At 37.4% G+C, this 23,675-nt stretch overlaps 2 protein-coding genes across 7 annotated transcripts in view; one reads left to right on the forward strand and one right to left on the reverse strand.

Annotated features, from left to right (window-relative positions):
- Positions 1-12,726, reverse strand: part of CRIPT (CXXC repeat containing interactor of PDZ3 domain) — a 92,476-nt gene extending 79,750 nt beyond the window's left edge. For 2 of the 6 annotated variants that reach the window (XR_014839451.1, XR_014839452.1), the window contains exons 1-6: positions 12,621-12,708; positions 10,631-10,696; positions 9,599-9,653; positions 4,476-4,579; positions 4,047-4,167; positions 245-332 (exon numbers count right to left, since the gene is read on the reverse strand). Coding sequence is in view for 1 of the 6 variants with exons in the window: in NM_001445072.1 (NP_001432001.1) it covers positions 4,103-4,167; positions 4,476-4,579; positions 9,599-9,653; positions 10,631-10,696; positions 12,621-12,636 (306 nt within the window). In the remaining 5 variants the exon portion in view is untranslated. 6 annotated transcript variants of the gene reach the window in all.
- A 154-nt stretch (positions 12,727-12,880) lies between these two features.
- PIGF (phosphatidylinositol glycan anchor biosynthesis class F) overlaps positions 12,881-23,675 on the forward strand; it is a 47,514-nt gene continuing 36,719 nt past the window's right edge. The window contains exons 1-4 of the mRNA XM_003125167.7: positions 12,881-12,968; positions 14,995-15,243; positions 16,805-16,896; positions 18,168-18,284. Coding sequence (XP_003125215.1) covers positions 15,016-15,243; positions 16,805-16,896; positions 18,168-18,284 — 437 coding nt within the window. The 5' untranslated portion in view covers positions 12,881-12,968; positions 14,995-15,015. The remainder of the gene's footprint in view (positions 12,969-14,994; positions 15,244-16,804; positions 16,897-18,167; positions 18,285-23,675) is intronic.

Genomic DNA, 23,675 nt, shown 5'->3' on the forward strand with positions numbered 1-23,675 from the left:
TCCATGACCTTGACATTTTTGAAGAAGTATTCCAGACTGATGAAAACTGGAGACTTGACAACTAAATGGATTGGATCCTGGACATTTTTCCCCTCAACAAAGGCCATTACTAGAATAACTAGTACAATATGGAAAATATTAGATATTACATTATTTTTTTGATTTTGATAATTGCACTATGGTTTTTAAGAAAATATTCTTGTTCTTAGAAAACACTTAAGTATTTGGGATAAAGAGGACTCACCTGTAACTAACATTCAAGTGGTCAGGGAAAAAGCATCTCATACTCATAACAAATAAAGGGAAACCTTTTCCTTAGAGCAGAATGACAACTAATTAATAGAGAAAGAATAAAGTAGTTAGAAAATCACAATTTTGTAAACATGACAGTAAAAATTTATTCAGACAAGAATTATCAAAAGATGCTAAATCTAGGAGAGAAAGGTTTAATGAGGAATAGACTATCAATCAACATGGTCTCAAAGTTTTTCACAAATTATCTACTAATTGCGAAAGGAAAAATAGTAATTATATAGTGGAGAAACTGGATGACATCTTAAACAAGTGATCAAATTAACATTACCAACAAGAGGCAATGGGACATTCTATGAGTCTGGATGTGACATTGGGCCCATCACTCATAGTCAGCCCATACTGCATATCCCAAATCTAACCAGAAAGAAGAATCAGAAAAACTCAAATGGAAGGATATCCTATACTTTAACTGTCCCATATTCTTCACATAAATCAACAAAGACAAAGAAAGGCTGAAGAGCTGGTCCAGATTAGAGTCATGATAACACAACGTATGATCCTGGACTAGATCCTGAAGCTGAAAAAAAAAATTACCAATGGAACAACAAATGAAATTTGAATAATGACTACAAAGCGTCGCATCAATGTTAAATTCCTGAATTTGATAATCACACATAGTATGCTTGATCTTCTGAAGTACAAAGGTAGTATTAAAGTGTATGATGTCGTCAACATATTCATCATGTGGTCAAGAAAAAAAATGTATAACAGGAGATAGAAAATAGTAAAGCAAAGAGGAGAAACATTAAGAAGTTGAAGTACAGGAGTTCCTGTTGTGGCTCAGCGGAAACGAAATCAGACTAGTATCCATGAGAACGCAGGTTCAATCCCTGGCCTCGCTCGTGGGTTAAGGATCTGGTGTTGCCATGAGCTATGGTATAGGTCACACACACCAGCTTGGATCAGGCATTGCTGTGGCTGTGGTGTAGGCCAGTGTCTACAGCTCCGATTCAACCCCTAGCCTGGGAACTTCCATATGTTGTGGGAGCGGCCCTAAACAAACAAACAGACAAGAAGTTGAAGTACAGAATATGTACATTTCTTCTACTTGAAATTCTCAAAAAAATATATATATGTGCATGTACATATATATTTCTAAAATACTAAAATTATTAGTACTCTCCTGCTCCCTCAGGTAGGGAAAGTAGAAGCCAGAAAGTTATTAGGTAAGTGGCATGAGGCTGCACAAGGTTAAGTCTTTCTTTTCTCAACTCTTAGTTCCACTGCTCAGAGAAAAACAGTACTAACTTGCTTTCAGATATTTTCAATGTGTATACACAAACTTCTACACATATATGTAATTTCTTATATCATTTTTATGGCTGCATATCCTAATGAATATACTTGAGAAGTGTTCTGTTGATATTTCAGTTGTTTCTGACACACACACATATATAATAGAATCTGAAATTTTAAAAAGTTATTTTTTTGTGTGTACATGCATAATTGAATCACTTTGTTGCACAGCAAAATTCATCGCACTGTAAATTAACTATATACTTCAGTACACCTTTAAAAAGTGAAAAAAAGTTATTTCATCATTTTTTACATTGATAAAAGCAACATTTGGTCTTAATTGCATCATCTCAATATACCGTTTCTGCTTTCGTCTTCTTTTTAAAAAATATTTTATGTTCACTTTTTGCCTTGGGAATTTCCTCATTTAGTAACTTCTAATTTATGACAGTCATTATTATTATTTCAACAATATGAAGATTTAAAATACTTATACTATTCTGTGGTATAATAGCATAATTTTTTTTTTTTTTTTTTTTTTTTTTGGTCTTTTATGCCTTCCTAGGGCTGCTCTCTCGGCATGTGGAGGTTCCCAGGCTAGGGGTCTAATCGCAGCTGTCGCTGCCGGCCTATGCCAGAGCCACAACAACACCAGATCTGAGCTGCATCTGCGACCTACACCACAGCTCACGGCAATGCCGGATCCTTAACCCACTGAGCAAGGCCAGGGGTCGAACCCACAACCTCATGGTTCCTAGTCAGATTCGTTAACCACTGTGCCACGACGGGAACTCCTAGTATAAATATCTTTATAGGAGAACCTGAGTCTGGCCATTGGATCATACATGGAAGAAAGCTAGTCAAGGCATAAAAATGAAATCTGAGTTGTGAAGCCTAGATCCCAGTTGATACCTGAGAAATGCTCTTTTCCCAAAGTTGACCAACCCAACTTTTAATGATTCTGGACCACTCACAGGTCCTATCATGAGTCCCTTGCATTGATCTTAGTTTAAAATTCCAAATTAAAGCACGAGACGATACTTCTTGCCCTCAGAGCTATTATTATTTATTATATTTTGCATTTTATTGTGATCTTTCTGGGTAAGAATAAGGATGACCTTTGGGTGGTGGAACTTATAGATAACTTAAACAGTTAAAACTTTAAATACTTTCTATAATAATTTTAAAACAAATAAAAATGTGCCATCTATACCATGTGTAGCATCATGTTATCTCCTCTACACATTTGATAGTGATATGTATTTATACTGTACTTGGCAATGGGGAATACTTTTTTCTGTCTCCCACAGTAAGTTAACAGGTTTCAAAAGCAAAAGTCCTGTGCCTCTGAAGGCAACATAGGAAAAATCCTTGAAACCTCAAAGTAGTCTTTTAGCAATCTATGCTACATATATTTAACTTGCTTAGAAGTTCCCGTTGTGGTATAGCGGAAACGAATCCAACTAGGAACCACGAGGTTGTGAGTTTGATCCCTGGCCTCGCTCAGTGGGTTAAGGATCTGGGTGTTGCTGTGAGCTGTGGTGTAGGTCACAGACACAGCTCGGATCCCGCATTGCTGTGGCTCTGGTGCAGGCCAGCAGCTGTAGCTCCGATTTGACCCCTAGCCTGGGAACCTCCATGTGCCAGAGTGTGGCCCTAAAAAGCAAAAAACAAAATAAATAAATAAATAAATAAAAATAAAAATGTTTGCTTAGTCTATTTATTTGGCGGGGGGGGGGGGTGGAAAAGGAGAGGAAGTAAGAAACAAAAAAGTTTAGTTTCTACTTCAAAGCACTTTCCCAAAGGATTGTGATCTATCATGATAGATGCACACTGTTCTCTTGGCTTTCATGATGGTCTGAATTCAAGGTAATGTGTAATACGTGTTTTTCTCAAATCCAGTGTGTTGATGTGGACACATAGAGGGTATTCCTTGTGTTCCTGTTCTCATGTGAAAGGTACTGGCACTTTGGCTTCAAGAACAAATCAAAAATACCACAAATACAACTTTTGTTTGATTTGGGTCTGAGCTAATCACTTAGGAACTATTTAGCAACAATGGTCTCAGATATTTAAATGCTCTATGAAGCCACAATTAATTAAGGGACTGCTGACCCTAAGAACTATATGAATAAAAAGGGGATGAGTGAAGAATTACAAATCTAAATGCCAAGTTCAAAGCCAATATTAATAACCTCCTTCTCACTTTTTCAAGATCTACATATAAAGTAGAAAAAAAGATAATAAAAATTATATGAGTAATGATAAATAAAAAGTGCATACAGAACTGGGAAAATATTTTTTTTGTTAATTTATCACTTATTCCAGTTCAGTAAGATATTTGTAAGGAAAATAAAACCTTTAGGCAGAAAACTTTATACTGTTGCCATTCAGAACTTCTTGAGAGCAAAAGAATGAATACCCATCTACTTCCCTGGTTTAAACGTAATTATCTAAAGGCATGTTATTTTGTAAATTGAATATCTATGTTATACCTTGAAAATTCAAAGCAAAAAGTAAATCATATGGAAAGGTAGATACTTCAATACATTTAGACAGACGTTTGTTTGTAGTTTTTGGTATCCAAAACCTTTTTTCCACACATAGCGCAGATGCCTAAAACAAACAAACAACACATGTAAGCAATCAAATGATAACTAATGACACCAATACCAACAATTTAAGTAGCTAATACCAACAATTTAAGTTGTTCCTGAAGCTTAAAATATAATTTAACAACATCAGAAAAGGGAAAAATAAAATATATACTTTTAACTACAAGTTCTAAGTTTCAATTTTGTCTTAGAAAAAAGAGCATTTGACTAATAGGATTTATGATGGGCTACTCCTTTACTATGTTATCAAAATCAATATCAAAAGAAGTAGGTTTGATATGAATACAAAAATGGTATTAAAAGACTCACCCTTTTTGTAAGCACAGCCCTGGCAGTAATGAGAACCCGGCTGGTGCACAGAACTTTTACAAATTCTGCAAGTGGAGAACTTATTCTTTCCATATGGGTCAAATCTAAAGGTTATTTTTTAAGAAAGAAAAATGTATAATAAAGACACTTAAATTTCACTTAAGCAACACATATGATTAATCCATGCTCTCTGTTCTTCTATCGAACTCTATTGTTGATAGTTATAGCACTCTTCTAGCTGGCCACTCTCTTATTTATGAAATAAAGTTGATTTACAATGTGTTAATTTCTGCTGTACATAAAGTGATTCAGCTATATATATGTGTGTGTATATATACATACAGATACTCACACACACACACACACACAAACTCCTCTTTTTAATATTCTTTTCCATTGTGGTTTACCATAGGCTATCGAATATAGTCCTCTGTTCTATACAGTAGGATCTTGTTATTTATCTCCTCCAAGTAAAATAGCTTACAACTGCTAACCCTAACCTCCCACTCCCTTTCCTAACCCCCTCTTCCTTGGCAACCACAAGTCTGTTCTCCTTGTCCTGAGTCTATTTCTGTTTTGTAGACAGGTTCATTTGTGTCATATATAATTTATTAATTTATTTATTTGGCAGCAGCATGCAGCAGCCTGATGTGAGGATCTCAGTTCACAGACCAGGGAGTGACTTGGGCCGCAGCAATTAAAGTGTCGAATCCTAACCACTAGGTCACCAGGGAACTCCGGTTTGTGTTATATTTTAGATTCCACATACAAGCGCTATCATATGGTATTTGTCCTTCTCTTTCTGACTTAACTTCACTGAGTATGATTATCTCTAGTTGATCCATGTTGCTGCAAAGGGCATTTCATTTTTTTTTATGGCTGAGTAGTATTCCATTGAATTTATGGCTGTATACACTCACCTATCAATGGACATTTAGACTGCTTCCATGTCTTGGCTATTGTAAATAGTGCTGCTATGAACATTGAGATGCTTGTATCTTTTTGAATTACAGTTGTATGGCTACATGCCCAGGAGTGGGATTGCTAGATCCCACTCTATCCTTAGTTTTCTGAGGAAACTCCATACTGTTTTCCACAGTGGTTGGGTTGTACCAATTTACATCTTCACCAACAGTGTAGGAAGGTTCCCTTTTCTCCACACCCTCTCCAGCACTTGCTATTTGTAGACTTATTAATGATGGCCATTCTAACTAATGTGAGGTGGTATCTCCTTATAATTTTGATTTGCATTTCTCTAATATTTAGTGATGTTGAGCATTTTTTAATGTGCCTATTGGCCATTTTTATTTCTTCTTTGGAGAAATGTCTCTGCAGTCTTCTGTCCATTTTCCGATTGGGTAGTTTCTTATATCATTGTTGAGTTGAATGAGCTGTTTGTATATTTTGGAAATTAAGCCCATGTTAGTCACATCATTTGCAAATATTTTCTGCCACTCTGCAGGTTGTTTTTTCATTTTGCTTATGGTTTTTTTTTTTTTTTTTTTTTTTTTTTTTTTTTTTGCTGTGCAAAAGCTTGTAAGTTTGATTAGGCCCCATTTGTTTCTTTTTTGTTTTTATTTCTATGCCTTGGGAGACTCACCTCAGAAAACACTGGTATGATTTATGTCAGAGAATGTTTTGCCTATGATCTCTTCTAGGAGTTTTATGGGATCATGTCTCATATTTAAGCCTTTAAGCCGTTTCAAGTTTGTCGTCGTGTATGGTGAGTGTGTGTGTTCTAACTTCAATGATTTATAAGCGGCTGTCCAACCTTCCCAATACCACTCGCTAAAGAGAATGTCTTTTTCCCACTGTATATTTTTGCCTCCTCTGTCAAAGACTAATTGACCATAGGTATGTGGGTTTATTTCTAGGCTTGTTATTCTGTTTCATTGATCCATTTGTCTGTTTTTTGACAATACCATGCTATTTTGATTACTGCACCTTTGTAGAATTGTTTGAAGTCTGGGAGGGTTATGCCTTCTGCTTTGTTCTTTTTCTTTGGGACTGCCTTGGCAATTCCAGTCTTTTATGGTTTCATATAAGTTTTAGGATTATTTATTCTAGTTCTGTGTAAAATGTCATGGGTAATTTGATAGTGATCGGATTAAATCTGTAGATTGCTTTGGGTAATATCTGGCCATTCTCTTAATATGCCTGCACACATCTGCCCCTTCAACATAAGTTGTTTATAAAGAGTCAGTTATACTTAATCCCAAACCTGTTTATATCAGTTGTATTTGTCAATCTATTTGTTTGATATAATTATTACAGAAAATGATGAAATGAGAATATAAAAAAGAGACTGATTCTATTAAAAACTAAATGAATGCTTGAGGATGACCAGATAAGTGTGAATCATTAAAACTGCTATAGAAACAGGTATGGGTAAGACAACTTAAAAATTGAGAAAAAAATCCTAAATGAAAGGACTTGGCACTTTACAAGTGTCATTTCTTGCTCCACTTTAGAGATACTGGAAATATATATTCTGGTTATGAGTTACATAAGCAAAATGATAAAGAATTGTTATTAGTAGACTCCTACTCAAAAAACCTTGTCTCAATGCCAAATGACAGATGAATGTGTACACCGTTACATAGTTGACTCAAAATAAGCTACGTGTGTCTTTTTTTTTTTTGGTCTTTTCTGTCTTCTTAGAGCCATACCCGTGGCATAGGGAGGTTCCCAGGCTAGGGCTCTAATCAGAGCTGTAGCCACTGGCCTACGCCATAGCCATAGCAACATCAGACCCAAGCCACATCTGCAACCTATACCACAGCTCATGGCTGATGCTGGATCTTCAACCCAATGAGCGAGGTCAGGGATAGAATCTGCGTCCTCATGGATGCTAGTTGGGTTCATTAACCACTGAGCCATGATGGGAACTCCTAATCTTAAAAATCTTAAAATTAATTGGCAAAGCCTTTTCTTAAAATAATGATGCCTTTTATAAATGTTCACCTCTTGGACTCTATGCAACTTTCCAAAGTGAGATATTTAAAATATCCAAGAGTAATAGCTACTTATTAATGATATTGAAATTAGTTTGGAGCATAAAGGAAGTGGAAGTACTCAAAACTGTACACTGAAAAAAATAACAATCTAGTCAATAATTATTGAATGGTCTTAAAAGACATCAATAAATAAATCAATAATACATAATATGATGCTGCAGTGAAGATTAAGGCTATTATGCTATTTTATACCCACCATTTAATAAGCACTTTCATGTGTCAGGTAATTTGTATATTAAAAGCTTTATTATTATTATTATTATTTCTAATCTTTGGAGCAATGTCATGAAACAAGTATTACTTCATTCAGTAAATATATACAGAGTGCCTCTTCTGGGCCTGTTACTGCTCTAAATACCAAAGATGAACTTGACAGACAAAGTGTCTGCCCTCATCAAGCTGATGTTCTAGTGAGAGGATACTGACAATAAGTAAGGAAACAACCACACTTTTAAGATAGTAATACCTGTTCTAGAGAAAAAATTCAAAGAGGATACTGTGGCAGACATGAGGGGAAGGAAGGAAGATAATAGTTTAGATACTGCCTAGGGACCTTCTCTGAAGAAGTGACATTTTAGCTGAGACCCAAGAAACAAAAAGGAGCCATCTATGTAAGCTCTTAGGGGTGAGTTCTAGGAAGAGGAACAATAAACACAAACCTCTTCCAGTGGGAGTGGGCTTGGCATATCTGATGCAGGAGTTGGCACAATAGGAAGTCAGAGAGGTAGGAGGGGCCAGATCATGGAGGACCCTGTAAGAACATGGTGGGGCTAGGATTTTACTCAATGTAAAAAGAAAACCAATGGAGGGTTTTAAGCAAAGGAGTTACATGCCCTTTAAAGGGCCACTCTGGTTAGTATGAGAATGAAATACAGGCAACCAGAGAAGAAGCAGAGAGATAAAGTTATTACAATATCCAGTATTTCTTAATAATAGTGGTTTAGAAGTGAGATGGACAGAAGCAGGTGGATTTGGGTCGTAGAGCCAAAGAACTTTCTGGTAGATATGGGGAAGTGAGGGAAATGAAGAAAAAATGAGAAATTCCAGTTTTTAGGTCTGTACAACTAGACCATGGAGCAATGATGAGAAGACTATTATTAGACTGAAGGAAAAAAGTGTTGCCTGTTAGACTGGAAAAGTCAAGTAGGCAAATAGATAAATGTTTGGAGTTCAGAAAACTTAGGACTGAAGATACACATTTGAAAGTCATTAACATAGAATTTGAATTTAAAGCCACTGCACTAAAGTCACTTAAGGAGAAATTATAAATTTACAAATAAAAAAAAGTCTAGGATTGAGTCCAGAGGCACTTGACTAAGAAGGAACAGCCAGTGAGTTAAGAGGAAAGGAGAATGTGGTATCTCAATGCCAAGAGACTATAGAGTTGCAAAAAGGCCAAGTAAGGTAAGAACAGAGAAGGAGCCATCAGTTTTAAAGGTTATGTGTGATCTTGACAAGAGTAGGCTTAGGAGTGTGGTGGAGATGGAGGCCTGACTTGAGTGGTTGAAGGAGCAAATAGAATTTAAAGACAATGAGAAAGTACTATCTAAATAAGGCTTTTGAAAACTTCTGTTGTAAAAGGAAGCAAGGGAATGGGATGGCACCTGGAAGGGTTCATGGAATTTTTAAGACTGGATATAATAAAGTATGGCATCGAAAATTGTTTTTATGGTGGGAGACATTTTTATCTCCATTCCTAGATGAAAAAGTAATGTTCAGAAAAGTTAAGGAACTGGTTTAACTTGCTTAAGGTTACAGAGCTAGACAATAACAAAGTCAAGATTCAAATTTAGGTCTGACTCCAGAGCTTATGATCTGTCCACATTTTTTGTTGCCTCTGGTTTGGAAAATTTGGAACTAAAAAAAATAAGTCATGCTTTCTGGTGAAATAATAAAAAGGAAGTAGCACTAATTTCTTCACATAACAGTTAAAACAGTGAAGAACAGGATGAAACTGGCAGGTTATAATAGATTATGCATGCTAGCAACTACCTAACTGCATGTTTTATCATAACACAATGATACAAAACAAATTCATTCTAATACACTTGATACTAAAAAGAGTGGAAATTTATATGATTGCTCTATAGATGCTCTTATACCCACCTCGCTTTTTTTGAAGTCAAAGCTTTATTTTCATTCAGCTTTCTTCCTCCACTTTCTGCATTGAAATATACATGTATTTTAGTGGGTTATTTCTACACATTTCACATATAGCACTTAACAAGTAACACTTAACAAGGCTTTTAAAAATGCTACTTAAAAAGGAGAAAATTATTATTAGGAAAACAATAAAACAATAAAAATTTGGATAAAAGGCAATTATTTTATTTCTTAGACTCAAAGCAGGACTTTAGGAACAGGTCTATATTTAATCTATCTAATGCAAAATCTAGATGCCACTACTTTGGTGCCACTGACCTTAAATACAGTGATAATGTTTCTTTTTCTTCCCTTTAGAAACATCTTCACTGTAATTAATGATTGTGAAGGTGAAAACATTTAAATGATTTGTTCAAGAATATAAAAACCAGGTGAGGAAAGGGGGATTTAAATAATAACTCTAGGAGTTCCCATCATGGCGCAGTGGTTAACGAATCCGACTAGGAACCATGAGGTTGTGGGTTCGATCCCTGGCCTCGCTCAGTGGGTCAAGGATCCAGTGTTGCTGTGAGCTGTGGTGTAGGTTTGCAGATGCGGCTTGAATCCCATATTGCTGTGGCTCTGGCATAGGCCAGCAGCGACAGCTGCGATTAGACTCCTAGCCTGGGAACCTCCACATGCCTTGAGAGCAGCCCAAGAAAAGACAAAAAGACAAAAAACAAACAAACAAAAAATAATAATAATAACTCTAGTTAGGCTGAACCAAATCAGTTACTATGATATACTCATTGCTTAAAAATCATTCAATTATCTTTCTATTTCCTGACTACCAAATTAGGAACCCTGACATGTCACTAAGAAAACTAAGGAGATGAAGTTATTAAATTGTTGTGGGGGGGAATGTCCAGTATTCTTTAATATTTAATAGATGAAATATGCTGTATGCTTAACAACATTTTACAAATAATGTAAAAGCTAAAACATTATTCACAGGAAGTATCTGATTTAATTTCTATGTTCTAAAAGGAAAAATACCTGTGGTATTCCTTGCACCATCTTTCCATGTATCTGGAGTGATAACAGTACCAAGTTTCTTTTCACCTGTTATAACAAGATAACAAAAGTGGGGGGGGGTTAGCATTACTATCTAATAAATACACTACATTGTGCCTTAAGTTTACAATGGTATTAATATTCATATTACATACAAATCTGTTATTGCTGAGGCTTGGGGCCAGTGAACTGAGACTTATGATACTAATTGTGGGCCATGGATAACTGACTCTCAGTCAAATCTGTGGATAATAGTATGGCCTATAATAGGCTTGTTTCTGTACATTAATGCTTTAAACAAATCTGATAAATCTGTTCATTTACTAAATATCAGTGATATATAAACCATTGTACAAAGTACAGAGAAAAATAAAATGAATTAGATAAGGCTCTAGATTTCAAGGAGTTTACATCATACTGATTTATCTCTAACAACAGTTCTTAACCTGAGTTTTCACATGTGGACCTTAGGAAATACATGAACAAGATGAAACTGAACACAAACCTCTGTATATCCATTTTTTTTTTAATAGACTCTGTTAAGTCCACAGCTTTTGTCACATTCTCAAAGGGCTCCGAGAACAACAACAAAAGTTTAGGATTATTCAACTGAAAGTAAACAGTATGTTAAGAGCTGAAGTACTAAGATACATTCCATGGAGGAAGAAATAACCTTGACTAGGGAAATCCAGGAAAGCTTTGTGAAGAAGGCAGTAGAGAGGGTTTGTGGTAATGAGACCATGAAGAAAAAGGAGAAAGGAGGATGAAGGTAAACTGGATAAAGGACACATCCTGATAAAAGGCGTGGAGAACTCGAGGTACATGCAGTCAGGCAAAATAGTTTGGCTTGGCTGAACTGTAAAGATGGTAAGGGTTAGTGAAAATAAAGTTAAAAAGGTAAGATGTGGCCTCATTGTAGAGGGTCATCCTGAATGCCAGTCTCCAGATACAGAAATCCCAAATTATTCTCTGCACCTTGAGAATGTATTAAAGTAACTGTCATGGTCATTCTTTCACCTAATCTGAAAACTGTGATTCAAATTCTGTGTTCAAAGCTATAAGGCTTTATATACTGTGGGGGGGGGGTAAACGAAATGGATCAAGTTAATTAGATGATAATCAAACTGACGATAATCAAATTAAGAGGACATGTTTAGACTCAGGAAAACGGGAATAAGACTGCTCTTTTTAAATACACAACCAGTTTGTGGGAGCAAAAATATCAAATCTCAGAGGGTGGTATTAGAATTACTGGACGGCAACTAGAAGAAGGAAAGACCTTTCTAAAAGCCAGTAAAATCAACACGGACTGCTTCCAAGGTGGTGAGATTCTCCTACACACCGGCCACCATTCCTCAATACTCTGGGTATTCGTTCAAGGACCATTTAAGCACTCACAGCATGTGGAAGTTCCTGGGCCAGGTATGGAACCCTGCGCCAAAAGTTAGATTTAAATTTCAAATAAACAATGAATACTTTTTCAGTAGACAATGTCCTAAAAGTAAGTGCCTTGCTTTACAGCAGTAAGGAGCAGCAAACAGAGCCAAATCTCAAATATTGCATAGGACGCACACTAAAAATTATTCTTGGTTTACCTGAAATTCAAATTTAACTGGGCGTCCAGTACTTTTATTTGCTAAACCTAGCAACTCCAGTTGCTGTGGAAGCGACTTTTAAGATCCATTTCAACCTGAAGCTCTGAAATGAGGAAGCCAGTCAAGAAGCTCAGGGGTTGAACGAAAACAATGGAAACAGACAAGGAGGTGCAAAACAGACAAGGAGACCACCCTGAATGCAACAAACAGAGGACTATACGGTCGATGGAGAGGCAGGAATGGTCAAAGGGCAGGACAGAACAGAGGCTAGAATCAGAGACTTGTGGCCAAAGTAAAAACAAAGGAATAAAGTCCCGGGGAACTACAGTTAGGTTGTCCCAGCCTTCTTCTCCCGCAGAAGAGTTTCCTTAACTCACATTTTTCGCACACCATCCTTTCGCGACGATTCCCTCAGTCGCAGTAGGATCGGGAGCTGGAAACCATCAACACCACAGCTGAGAAAACACTCCCCTTCCGGGTTATGAAAGTCCACTTCCGGATCCTCCGCCCCGCCTATTCTACACCTGGAAAGCCGCGGGAGGAATAAAGGAGAGCGGGAAGGCGGGGCTTCCTTCTTGGCCCACCTCTCCACTTCTGCGATTGGTTGTGAGGCCTTCGGTCTCCGCCCTGCTGGCCTGCGCCTGCGCGAGACTCAGGGCGGCGAGTTGCACCTGATGGTGGGAGGTAGTAGCCCTCCCGTTCTCTTCCGCGAGCGGGAGAGTTAGGTAAGCCCAGCCGGACGCTCCCGGCGCACGAGCCTCCAGCGGCTGCAAGCCACCCCCGCCAATTGCCCAACTGATCGGAAATCTCTGCTACCAATAGGCCCTTGCCCGCGGGCCCCTCGAGCGCCGCCCTTCCGGCGTGACCCAGGGGCTGCCCCGATGAACTGGCTCTTTTTCAGTTCCGACTTTCTGTGTTTGTCCCGCCGTTTCTCTTGGTCTTTACGCCTGTGCTCTTTGATTATGCTTCTCAGCTTGTCCCTTTCTGCCCACAGTCGGCTGGGGCTTGGGCAGAGTCCGCAGCGACCCAGTTTGGGATGGGGCTGGAGATTACGGTCCCACGATTCCCGCGAAGGCGCCTCCAGGAGCCTTTCAGAATGGCCCTCTCTTACGCTGCAAGGCTTGAGGATCTGGGCCAGGTCAGACCACGGGCACCTGGGCAATAGCTGCCCCAGGGGGCACCTGGCGGAAGTCCTCCTGAGCTCTCCAAGGCCTAATATAAGGCTGGTTTCTCAGGAAGGGCAACTCTGCACCTACTCTTCGTTCATTCACTCATTCACGCAGCATTAAGTTTGTGTATTGCTCACTGTCTTATGTACAAATCTGCTCCTGTCAATTGGGATTTTGAGGGTGGCCCAGAAGAAGATAGGACCGGTGAGAAAGATTTCCTTTCTCCTTTCTTGCCATTCATACCTCCTAGTATATATCTATATCATCAAAAAGGTTAGCTAGGGTTTGAAATGGCTTTAGCACTTGGGACCTTGGTAGCTTGCAATGTTTACTAATCTCTGCTAGTCTTTTTCCTTATCAGTAATGTATTTTCTTTTGAAAAATATAGTGTGAATTAAATGAGAGTGTTAGGATAAGGCCTGGATTTGCCCTTTTACCCTTTTATATATACGCACACGTACACATATATGTGTGTGTATATATATGGGGTTTTATTCTGGACTAGTCACCACAGTGTGACACGTGGACTCCTTACTTAACATTAGTCAATACTACATATAAGCTCTCTGTTAGATAATTTGTAAATACATGCATACATAAAATAGATATATAGAGATGGGAGAGAGAGAAAGTAAAATTTTTTTTCCCTTTTCATGAAGCTCTTCTTTTCATTGGAATCTAGCGTCTGACATTGCCATTTTGGTATTTTGGGGCGCTGAGATCCCTTAGTTTAGCATGATGTTTTTTGAACGCTCTTGATGACATTGACCACCATTTGTGTATTTCAGTGTGCACCTGCTGTTTCTTGGTATTTGCTAGAAAATGTGAACAACTGTGTTGATAGACAATGGAACACAGTGATTAAAAAAGAATGCCAACAATTCAGCCAAAGTATACTATGGGGTTTCTAGAACACGTATCTTGTATTTCCAAAGGATCCAATCATTAACCCAGGCAGTTTGTTTTCACCTCTGATTTTGGCAAAAAAAAAAGGAATTAAAAAAAAAAAAGAAAAGAATTCCGGAGTTCCCGTCTTGGCGCATCGAAAACGAATCTGACTAGGAACCATGAGGACACAGGTTTGATCCCTGGCCTCACTCGGTGGGTTAAGCATCTGGCGTTGCCATGAGCTGTGGTGTAGGTTGCACACACGGCTCAGATCTGGCATTGTTGTGGCTCTGGCATAGGCTGGCAGCTATGGCTCCCATTAGACCCTTAGCCTGGGAACCTCCATATGCTGTGGGTGCAGCCCTAAAAAGACAAAAGACAAAGCCAAAAAAAAAAAAAAAAAAAATTCCTTAATTAGTCCTAGCACATGACCGTTTTTTTTTTTTTTGCAGAAACTAGACACAAATACTTAAGAAATTAGTAAATTTGTCCTTTTTTAGGTTCTGAGAGCTGTTTGTACCATTTTACTCTACGTGCGTTTACACATGTGCATCTTCCTATATTCTAACACAAGACATTATTGCCCACAGAAAATTGACTTTGGTTCATGGCTTATTTTTAGACATTGGAACATTTAGGGCAATGGTAAAAGTCATTATTGCCTATGCTCTTTTCTTAATTTGTTTTTCATTAGATAGCCACTCAAGGAAACACCATGAAAGATACTGACATCAAGAGACTGCTGTATGCCCATCTTTTATGCATATTTTCAATTATCCTAAGCATCTTCATTCCATCATTCTTCTTGGAGAACTTCTCAATATTGGAAACGCACTTGACATGGTTGTGCATCTGTTCTGTTTTCGTAACTGCTGTCAATTTAATATTATATTTAGTAGTGAAATCAAATACATCATCTAAAAGAAGTTCATTATCATACAAGGTAAGGCTTATTTCTTGATAACTGATATTTAGATGTAGGTTATATTTCTTTTACTGGAAGAATAAAGTATTATTTAAGTACTTAGTGGGTTATTTACAGTGAATAAAGAAACTGATTTTTTTTTCCCAAAAAATCAGTAGCCTATTGCTTGCTGGAAGACTGCCCACAATGTTTGATAGATTCTTGCCATGCAGTAAATAGATATCATTGCATCGTGAACCTATATAGTCATGTTTTATGTCACTATTGAATATAAATACATGTATTTATTTAAACCTTGTAAGACATTTCAGTTTATTTTCGTTCATTTTTTGCATTTCTGAAAGACAGAGTGGATTTTTCAGAAATTACAAAGTAAGCCTCTTTGGAAGCTCTTGTTTCAAACATGGCCTTCCTTGACTAAATAGTAATAAAAATTTTCAGATATTGGAATCTATTTTCTGGAATATTCACTACAGTGTTAACACTTGACTATTATTTAAATTAATAAAGACCTCACAGCATTATTCAATACTATTTATATACTCTCAGGTAATTTTTTTTGTGTGTGTTTCTAGGGCTGCACCCGCAGCATTTGAAGGCTCACAGGCTAGGGGTCGAATCAGAGCTATAGCCACTGGCCTACACCACAGCCACAGCAATGCAGGATCTGAGTAATGTCTTTGGCCTGTGTCGCAGCTTGCGGCAACACCAGATCCTTAACCCACTGAGTGAGGCCAGGGATCGAACCTGCATCCTCATGGTTACTAGTCAGATTTGTTTCCTCTGAGCCATGGCAGGAACTTCTCTGTTAGGTAACTTAAAATATTTTTACTGCCCTATGATTTAAAAAGCTCAGTGTGTGCTTTATAATTAGATCTTCTTGAGCTTCAAATCAGGTCAGTCCCACACACTGATTTGCAGATGTGCAGGTCTTTTTTCCTATGGATTATATGGTAATATATGAATGTGATTTGAGGAATTATTTTATGTTGCGCTTTTTTTTTTTTTTTTTTCGGTTCGCTTTTCCTAGGAATTTTGTTTTATTTTTAATTTTTTTTTGGCCGTGGTGTGCAGCGGGTTGATGTGGGATCTCAGTTTCCAGGCCAGGGTTCGAACCAGGCTGTAGCAGTGAAAAGTGCTGAGTCCCTAGACCTTCCCAGGAATTTTTTTTTTTAAAGATTGTAGTCATTATTTTCTGTAAATATTTCATGTATCGTCTCACAGTAAGGACCGTGTTTGTTTTTTTTTATCCTAACACTCTGTTATTGGTAAATATTTCATAAATACTGATTGACAACATAGTTCAATGGTTAGCATATAATAGAAACATAAATGTTTTCTGATTCTCCTGTTGATTGGGTGAGCAGGATATGGGGGTTGCTTCTTGTAGGCTTTTCGACAGGGCTGTGCAGAGAACATGTGATCTGACTTCAGGAACAAATCCAGAGAATATTCAGCTGTATCAAACAGGGAATTATGGGAACTTCCTGGGAATAGGTTGTATTTGTAGATAAAATTAAATCATTTGCTGTCCTTTGGGCATTCTCTTGACTCTTGAAATTATTCATTTCTTTTTTAGGTAACCAGATTTTTGAAGTGCTGTATCTACTTACTTCTGTCCTGTTTCTCCTTTCATGTAGTTTTTGTTCTATATGGAGCACCACTGATAGAGTAAGTTTGAGATTTTTACCTTAAACTAATTATATTTTAAAACAGTCGTTTATTAAACCAAGGGCTAATTCTATTGGTGATTAGAGAAAAAACACAGCATGTGTAACTAATGGATCACAGAAGGACACAGACATCATCCTTGGGCCCTGTTATTCTTTTAAAAGGCAGAAGAATAACTCAATTAATTAAATGCTTGTATTACCTAACCTTCCATTACCCAGTTGCCTGAAGTGGGGGAGGTAGATGAGAAACTGTACTACACCCATAAGTATGTGGCCCTTAGACCCTCTAAGGAAACCATCTATAATGATACATAAAAATTGGTTATAAATAGCTTATTAGTTCCTAGTAAATGTTATTCTAAATTGCTTGAAAAGTGTTTGTGTTCTTAAGAAGAGTCAGTAGGTTCTTGTATTTAATTATATAATAAGCTAATATTTATAATTTAAAGGTAAAATTTAATGCAATGCCTTTTCTGAACTGAACAGCTTTAAATTAGTGAAAGCTAAATTCATGAATATGTCTTATATAATGTTCATTACAGTTGGGAAACCAGATTAGCAGTGATTAATGATCATGGAGAAAAGTGGTGCAACACACACACACACACACACACACACACACACATAGCTCTGTATATAGTGTTACATATATGTATATGTTTATACCTGGTTATATATACACACACACTAAATTAATAGGTAGTTATTTTCTAGAGGGGAGAGCATAAGATCTTTGTAATGGGAAGTGGTAGTTTCTGTCTAATCCATTTTAGACTAGAATGAATGTCTGGAGAAATGATTCTTCAAGTGTAGTTCTAAAACCAACCTCAGCATTTTTTCAAAATGCAGATTCTTAGGCCTTAGTAAGAAATTCAAGGGGTGTGGTCCCATTCAGTTTATCCAGCTCTCCAAGTGGTTCTGATATAAGCAAAATTTGAACGACTTGTTGCAGGGAAAGTTCCAGAGACTGTGGAGGAAAAAGTTAATGATCTAGAAATGCATTTCTTGCAATGGTGTCTTAGTATGAATCATGGGCGTTTAACACTTTTGAACTCTCATTAAAGCCAGATATTTGTTAGACTGTTTTTTATAGCTTACATTTCAGTAGTAACTTTTTTTTATAGTTATTTTGGTGAGACTCATGTTACCTTTCAAAGTTTAAGAATATGGTTTTATATTAAATCTATTTAAGTAAAAAAGATTGGGCATGTGTGTGTACATGCACCTTTAACACTTTAAAAAATTAATAAAGTGGTTTTTTTTTTCTAGGTTGGTATTGGAAACATTTTTACTTGCAGTTATTCTGTCTACTTTTACTACTGTACCTTGTTTATGTTTGTTAGGACCAAACTTCAAGGCATGGCTAAGAGTTTTCAGTAGAAATGGGTAAGTTTTAATTTTATAAGCTGGTCATGTTTGAAATTTTAAAAACTAACGAAGTGCTTTTCTCTCTATGACTGCTTCCTGATTGCTCCTTGATTGTTACTCAGTCCTGTGTGGTTCTCAGATGTGCCTTAAGGGGCCACTGCGGTTGGGTTCTGGGGCCAGGGAAGGGTGGTATGCACTTGAGGGGGACCCAAGCAGGCAGAACCGAAATTTGCTTTTGGAGGTAGATGTGGGAAGGGTTGCCTCTTGGAAGTTATTATGAAGTAGTAAAGAAGGATTGTTGGAAAGTTAAGGCAGATGTGGCTCATACACACGACGGGTACTGAGACACCTGGGAGATGGGTTTTTTAAATAGTATGGAGATATAATTCAATTACCATACATTTCAGCTATAGAGAGTATACAATTCATTGGTTTTTAATATATTCAATTACATGTATGTACAATACTCACTACAGTTTTAGAGTATTTTTAATCGCCTCTGTATCCCTTAGCTGTCACTTTCTTATTCCCTCGCCCATATCCAGAAGTGACCACTAACCTACTTACTGTCTGTAGATTTGCCTGCTCTGGACATTTCATAAAAATGGAATCATTATAATATGTGATCTTTTGTGATTGGCTGCTTTCACTTAGTATAATGTCTTCAAGGTTCATCCGTGTTATAGCATGTGTTAGTACTTTATCCCTTTTCATGGCTGAATACCATGTATGGGTATATACCACATTTTGTTTATCTATTTGTCAATTGATGAACATCTGAGTTTTCATTTTTTGCTATTATGGTTAAGTTGCTATAAGCATTTGTGTATGGGTTTGTGTGTGGACATATGTTTTTATTTCATTTGGGTATATGCCAGGGAGTAGAATTGTTGGGTTATGTGGTAACTGCATGTTTAATCATTTGAAGAACCGCCAGACTTTTCCAATGTGGCTGCATCATTTTACTTGTTCATGGCAGTCGTGAAGGCCTCAATTCCCCTACATCCTCACCAACAGTTGTTATTATCTGACTTTTTGATTATTGCCATCCTAATGGGTGTGAAGTGTTATCTCTTTGGTTTTTTATTTGTTTTTCCCTGCTGACTAATGTGTTCAAGAATCTTTTCATGTTCCTATTAACCACTGTATATTTTCTTTGAAGAAATGTCTCTAGAGCCTTTGCTCATTTTTGAATTGAGTTATTTGCCTTTATGTTATTAAGTTGTAAGTGTTCTTTTTATATTCTAGATACAAGTCCTTTATCAGGTACATGATTTGCAAATGTTTTCTCCCTTTTGGTATATTGTCTTTTTACTTTATAGTGTCCTTTGAGGCACAAAAGTCTGTAGTTTTGATGAAATCTAACTTATCTATTTTTTGTTGTTGTTCTTGCTTGTGTTTTTAGAGTCATTTCTAATGATCCATTGCCAAATCCAAAGTTATGAAGATTTATTCCTATGTTTCCTTCTAAGAGTTTTATAATTTTAGCTCTTAACATTTGGGTCTTTGATCTGTTTTGTGTTAGTTTTTTTGTATGGTGTGAGGTAAGGGTCCAACTTCATTCTTTTGCATATGGCTACCCAGTTGTCCTAGCACCATTTGTTCAAGAGACTTTTATGTCTTTAAATGATTTTTGGCACCTTTGTTTAAAATTAGTTGATCATAAACACATGATTTTATTTCTAGACTTTTAGCTCTTCCATTAATGTCTATCCTTATGCGAGTACAACACTATCTTTTTTTTTTTTTTTTTTTTAAACTTTTTAGGGCACATCCACAGTGTATGGAAGTTCCCAGGCTAGTGGTTGAATCGGAGCTACAGCTGTGGGCCTACACCACAGCCATAGCAATGCCAAATCCGAGCTGTGTCTGTGACCTACACCACAGCTCATGACAACGCCGGATCCTTAACCTGCTGAGTGAGGCCAGGGATCAAACCTGTGTCCTCATGGATACGAATCAGGTTCTGAGCCACAACAGAACTCCTGAGAACAACACTGTCTTGATTAGGTGGTAGCTGATTGAGTGGTGTGCACATTTTGTGTATTCATATGCTGCTCGGCTCAACTAGGTACAGTTTTTTTGTGTTCCCTTAGTGTTTCTCACAGATGAAATCACTCCTGTTGTTCCTTAATACTTCAATCAAATTGGAACAAGTTTGAATTTTCAAAGCAATAATTATAGCAGAACTGACTGAATGCATAAACTCCTCTAATATTTTAAAATGGAAAAAAAAAACAACAACAACAAATTTTAAAACTCAAGGGGGAGTTCCTGCAGTGGCACAGTGAGTTAAGAATCCAACTACAGCAGCTTAGGTCACTGAGGAGGTACAGCTTTGATCCCCGACCCAGAAAATGGATTAAAGGATCTGGCATTGCCACAGCTGAGGCATAGTTCACAGCTATGGCTTGAATTCAGTCCCTAGCCCAGGAACTTCCATATGACGTGGATATAGCCATAAAATAAAAAAATAAAAATTGGAGTTCCCATTGTGGCTCAGTGGGTTACGAACCAGTTTAGTATCCATGAGGATGTGGGTTCCACCCAAGCCCCACTCAGTGGGTTAAGGATCCAGTGTAGGTCACAGATGCAGCTTGGATCTGGCATTGCTGTGCCTGTGGTGTAGGCTGGCAACTGCAGCTCTGATTTGACCACTAGCCTGGGAATTTCCATATGCCACAAATGAGGCCCTAAAAAGCAAAAAAGTAAGGTTAAAAAATAAAAGTAAAAAAAAATTCAAGGGAAAGAGAGTTTTTTTCCCTTGGTAACTTACCATGAATTTAATATATAGACATTTTCTGAAACTTTTTTTTTTTGACAATTTTCTATTGAAGTATAGTTGAGGTACAATATTATATATTACAAGTGTACAGTATAGTGATTCACAATTTTTAAAGGTTATACTCCATTTATAGTTATTCTAAAATATTGACTATATTCCCTGTGTGTACAGTATATCCTTATAGCTTATATTATACATGGTACTTTTTAATCCCCTGCTCCTATATTACTCTTTTCTCCTCCCCTTTCCCCACTCAAAACCACTAGTTTGTTCTCTTTATCAGTAAGTCTGTTTCTTTTTTGTTATATTTCCTAGTTTGTTGTGTTTCTTAGATTCCACATATAATTGATATCATACAATATTTGTCTTTGTCTGACTTATTAGCATAACACCCTCCAAGTCCATCCTTGTTGCAAATGGCAAAATTTCATTCTTTTTTTATGGCTGAGTAGCATTCAAGTGTGTGTGTGTGTGTGTGCGCGCGCGTGCATGCACCACGTCTTTTTCCATTCATCTGCTGATAGGCACTTGGATTGCATCCATATCTTGGGAAATAATGCTGTTATGAGCATTGAGGTGCATATTTTTTTTCAAATTAGTGTTTTAATTATTTTACTTTTTGATATATACCCAGGAGTGGAATTGCTGGGTCATGTGGTAGTTCCATTTTTAGTTTTTTTTGTAAAATGTCCATACTGTTTTCCACAGTGGCATCATCAGTTTACATTCCTGTAAACATTTTGAGCTTCTTTTAACCCTGTTTCTACTGTATCTTGCAGTAACACCTACTTTTTTCTGCTGGGTTAAAACAGTTTTTTCATTCATTATAAAATTTGCTTTTTGAAGGAGTTCCCATTGTGGCTCAGCAGAAACTAATCTGACTAGCATCCATGGAGTACACAGGTTTGATCCCTGACATCCCTGGCCTCACTCAGTGGGTTAAGGATCCAGCGTTGCTCTGAGCTGTGGTGTAGGTTGAAGGGTGTGACTCAGATCCAGAGTTGCTGTGGCTGTGATGTGGGCCAGTAGCTACAGCTCCAGTTAGACCCCTAGCCTGGGAACCTCCATATGCTGTGGGTGTGGCCCTAAAAAGACAAAAAAATAAAATAAGATTTGCTTTTTGAATCTTCTGAGATTTGCAAAATAAATATGTTATCTTGTTTTCATTCCTGTCAGCACTCTATCCCGCCTCAGAAGGATCTATAACAAAAGTAACATGAAAAATTATAGGCAGAAAGTTACCATTTTCCAGCCAGCAGATTGACAAATATCCGTAAGTTTGATACTCATAGTGCTAAGTAAGGGTTTGGGGAAATAAGTGCCAGTGGGAATAACATTGATTCAAACTCTATGAAGGGCAGTTTGGTAATATCTATTAAAAGAATAAATACCCATTTTTGACCCAGCAGTTACACTCCTAGGATTTTATCGAGTAGATGTGTCTGTACTTCTACAAAATGTTAACTATGTAAGATTTCTCATCGCAGCTTTGAAAATAGCCTAAATGTCCTTTTAATTTATTCCATGGAATGTTATATGGCTGTTAAAAAAAAAAAAAAAAAAACCAAACCTGGGAGTTCTCTTGTGGTGCAGTGGGTTAAGGATCTCCTGTTGTCACTGCAGTGGCTTGGGTTGCTGCTGTGGTGTGGGTTCATTTTCTGGCCTGGCAACTTACACATGCTGCAACCATCCCCCATCCCCCAGCCGCAAACCCAACCAACCCCCATCCCCCAGCCGCAAACCCAACCAACTCTTTATTTACTGATACACTGTTAAGTGGAAAAAAGCCAAGTGAAGAAATGCATGTGTAGGATGCTACTGTTTATATAAAGAGGTGACAGGAGAGGATAGATATTCCTGTTTATTTTTGGAAGGGTACAAAAGAAACTGATAAAACATTGATTGTCTCTGAGGAAGGTATCCAAGATGCTAGAAGACAGAGAAGACATTCCGCTGACTGCCCTTTGGTATCTTTTGAAATATGAACCATATTAATGTACTACCTAGTCAAAATGAAAACTATAGTGAATTCGATTTTGTCAATACTTAACTTACTTTTTGGTTATTGCAAATTAGTCCTGTATCAAGATCTTGAGAAAGAACAAAGCTTGATGTGTCACACTTTGATTTCAAACTATACTGCAAAGCAATAGTAATCAAAATAGTGTGGTGCTGGAATAAAAAGACACACAAATCAGGAGTTCCCATTGTGGCGCAGCGGAAATGAATCCGACTAGGAAACATGAGGTTGTCGGTTCAATCCCTGGCCTTGCTCAGTGGTTTAAGGATCCTGCATTGCTGTGAGCTATGGTGTAGGTCATGGATGTGGCTCAGATCTGGTGTTCCTGTGGCTGTGATGTAGGCTGGAAGCTGTAGCTCTGATTCAACCCCTAGCCTGGGAACCTCCATATGCCGCGGGTGCGGCCCTAAAAAAGAAAAGAAAAAAAGAAATAACAAATGTTGTAGAGGATGTAGAGAAAAGGAAACCCTGTATACCATTAATGTATGGCTGTAAATTGGTCCAGCCAATATGGAAAACAGCTTAGAGATTGCTCAAAAAATTATGAATAGAGCTACTATGTGACTTAGCTATTCAACTTCTGGATATTTATCCAAAAAACACA

The sequence above is a fragment of the Sus scrofa genome, chromosome 3 (assembly GCF_054392235.1).
Source record: "Sus scrofa isolate SSC_HxYL_T2T_F1_AM1 chromosome 3, Sscrofa_HxYL_maternal_Yorkshire_Landrace_v2.0, whole genome shotgun sequence".
Taxonomy (NCBI): Eukaryota; Metazoa; Chordata; class Mammalia; order Artiodactyla; family Suidae; genus Sus; species Sus scrofa.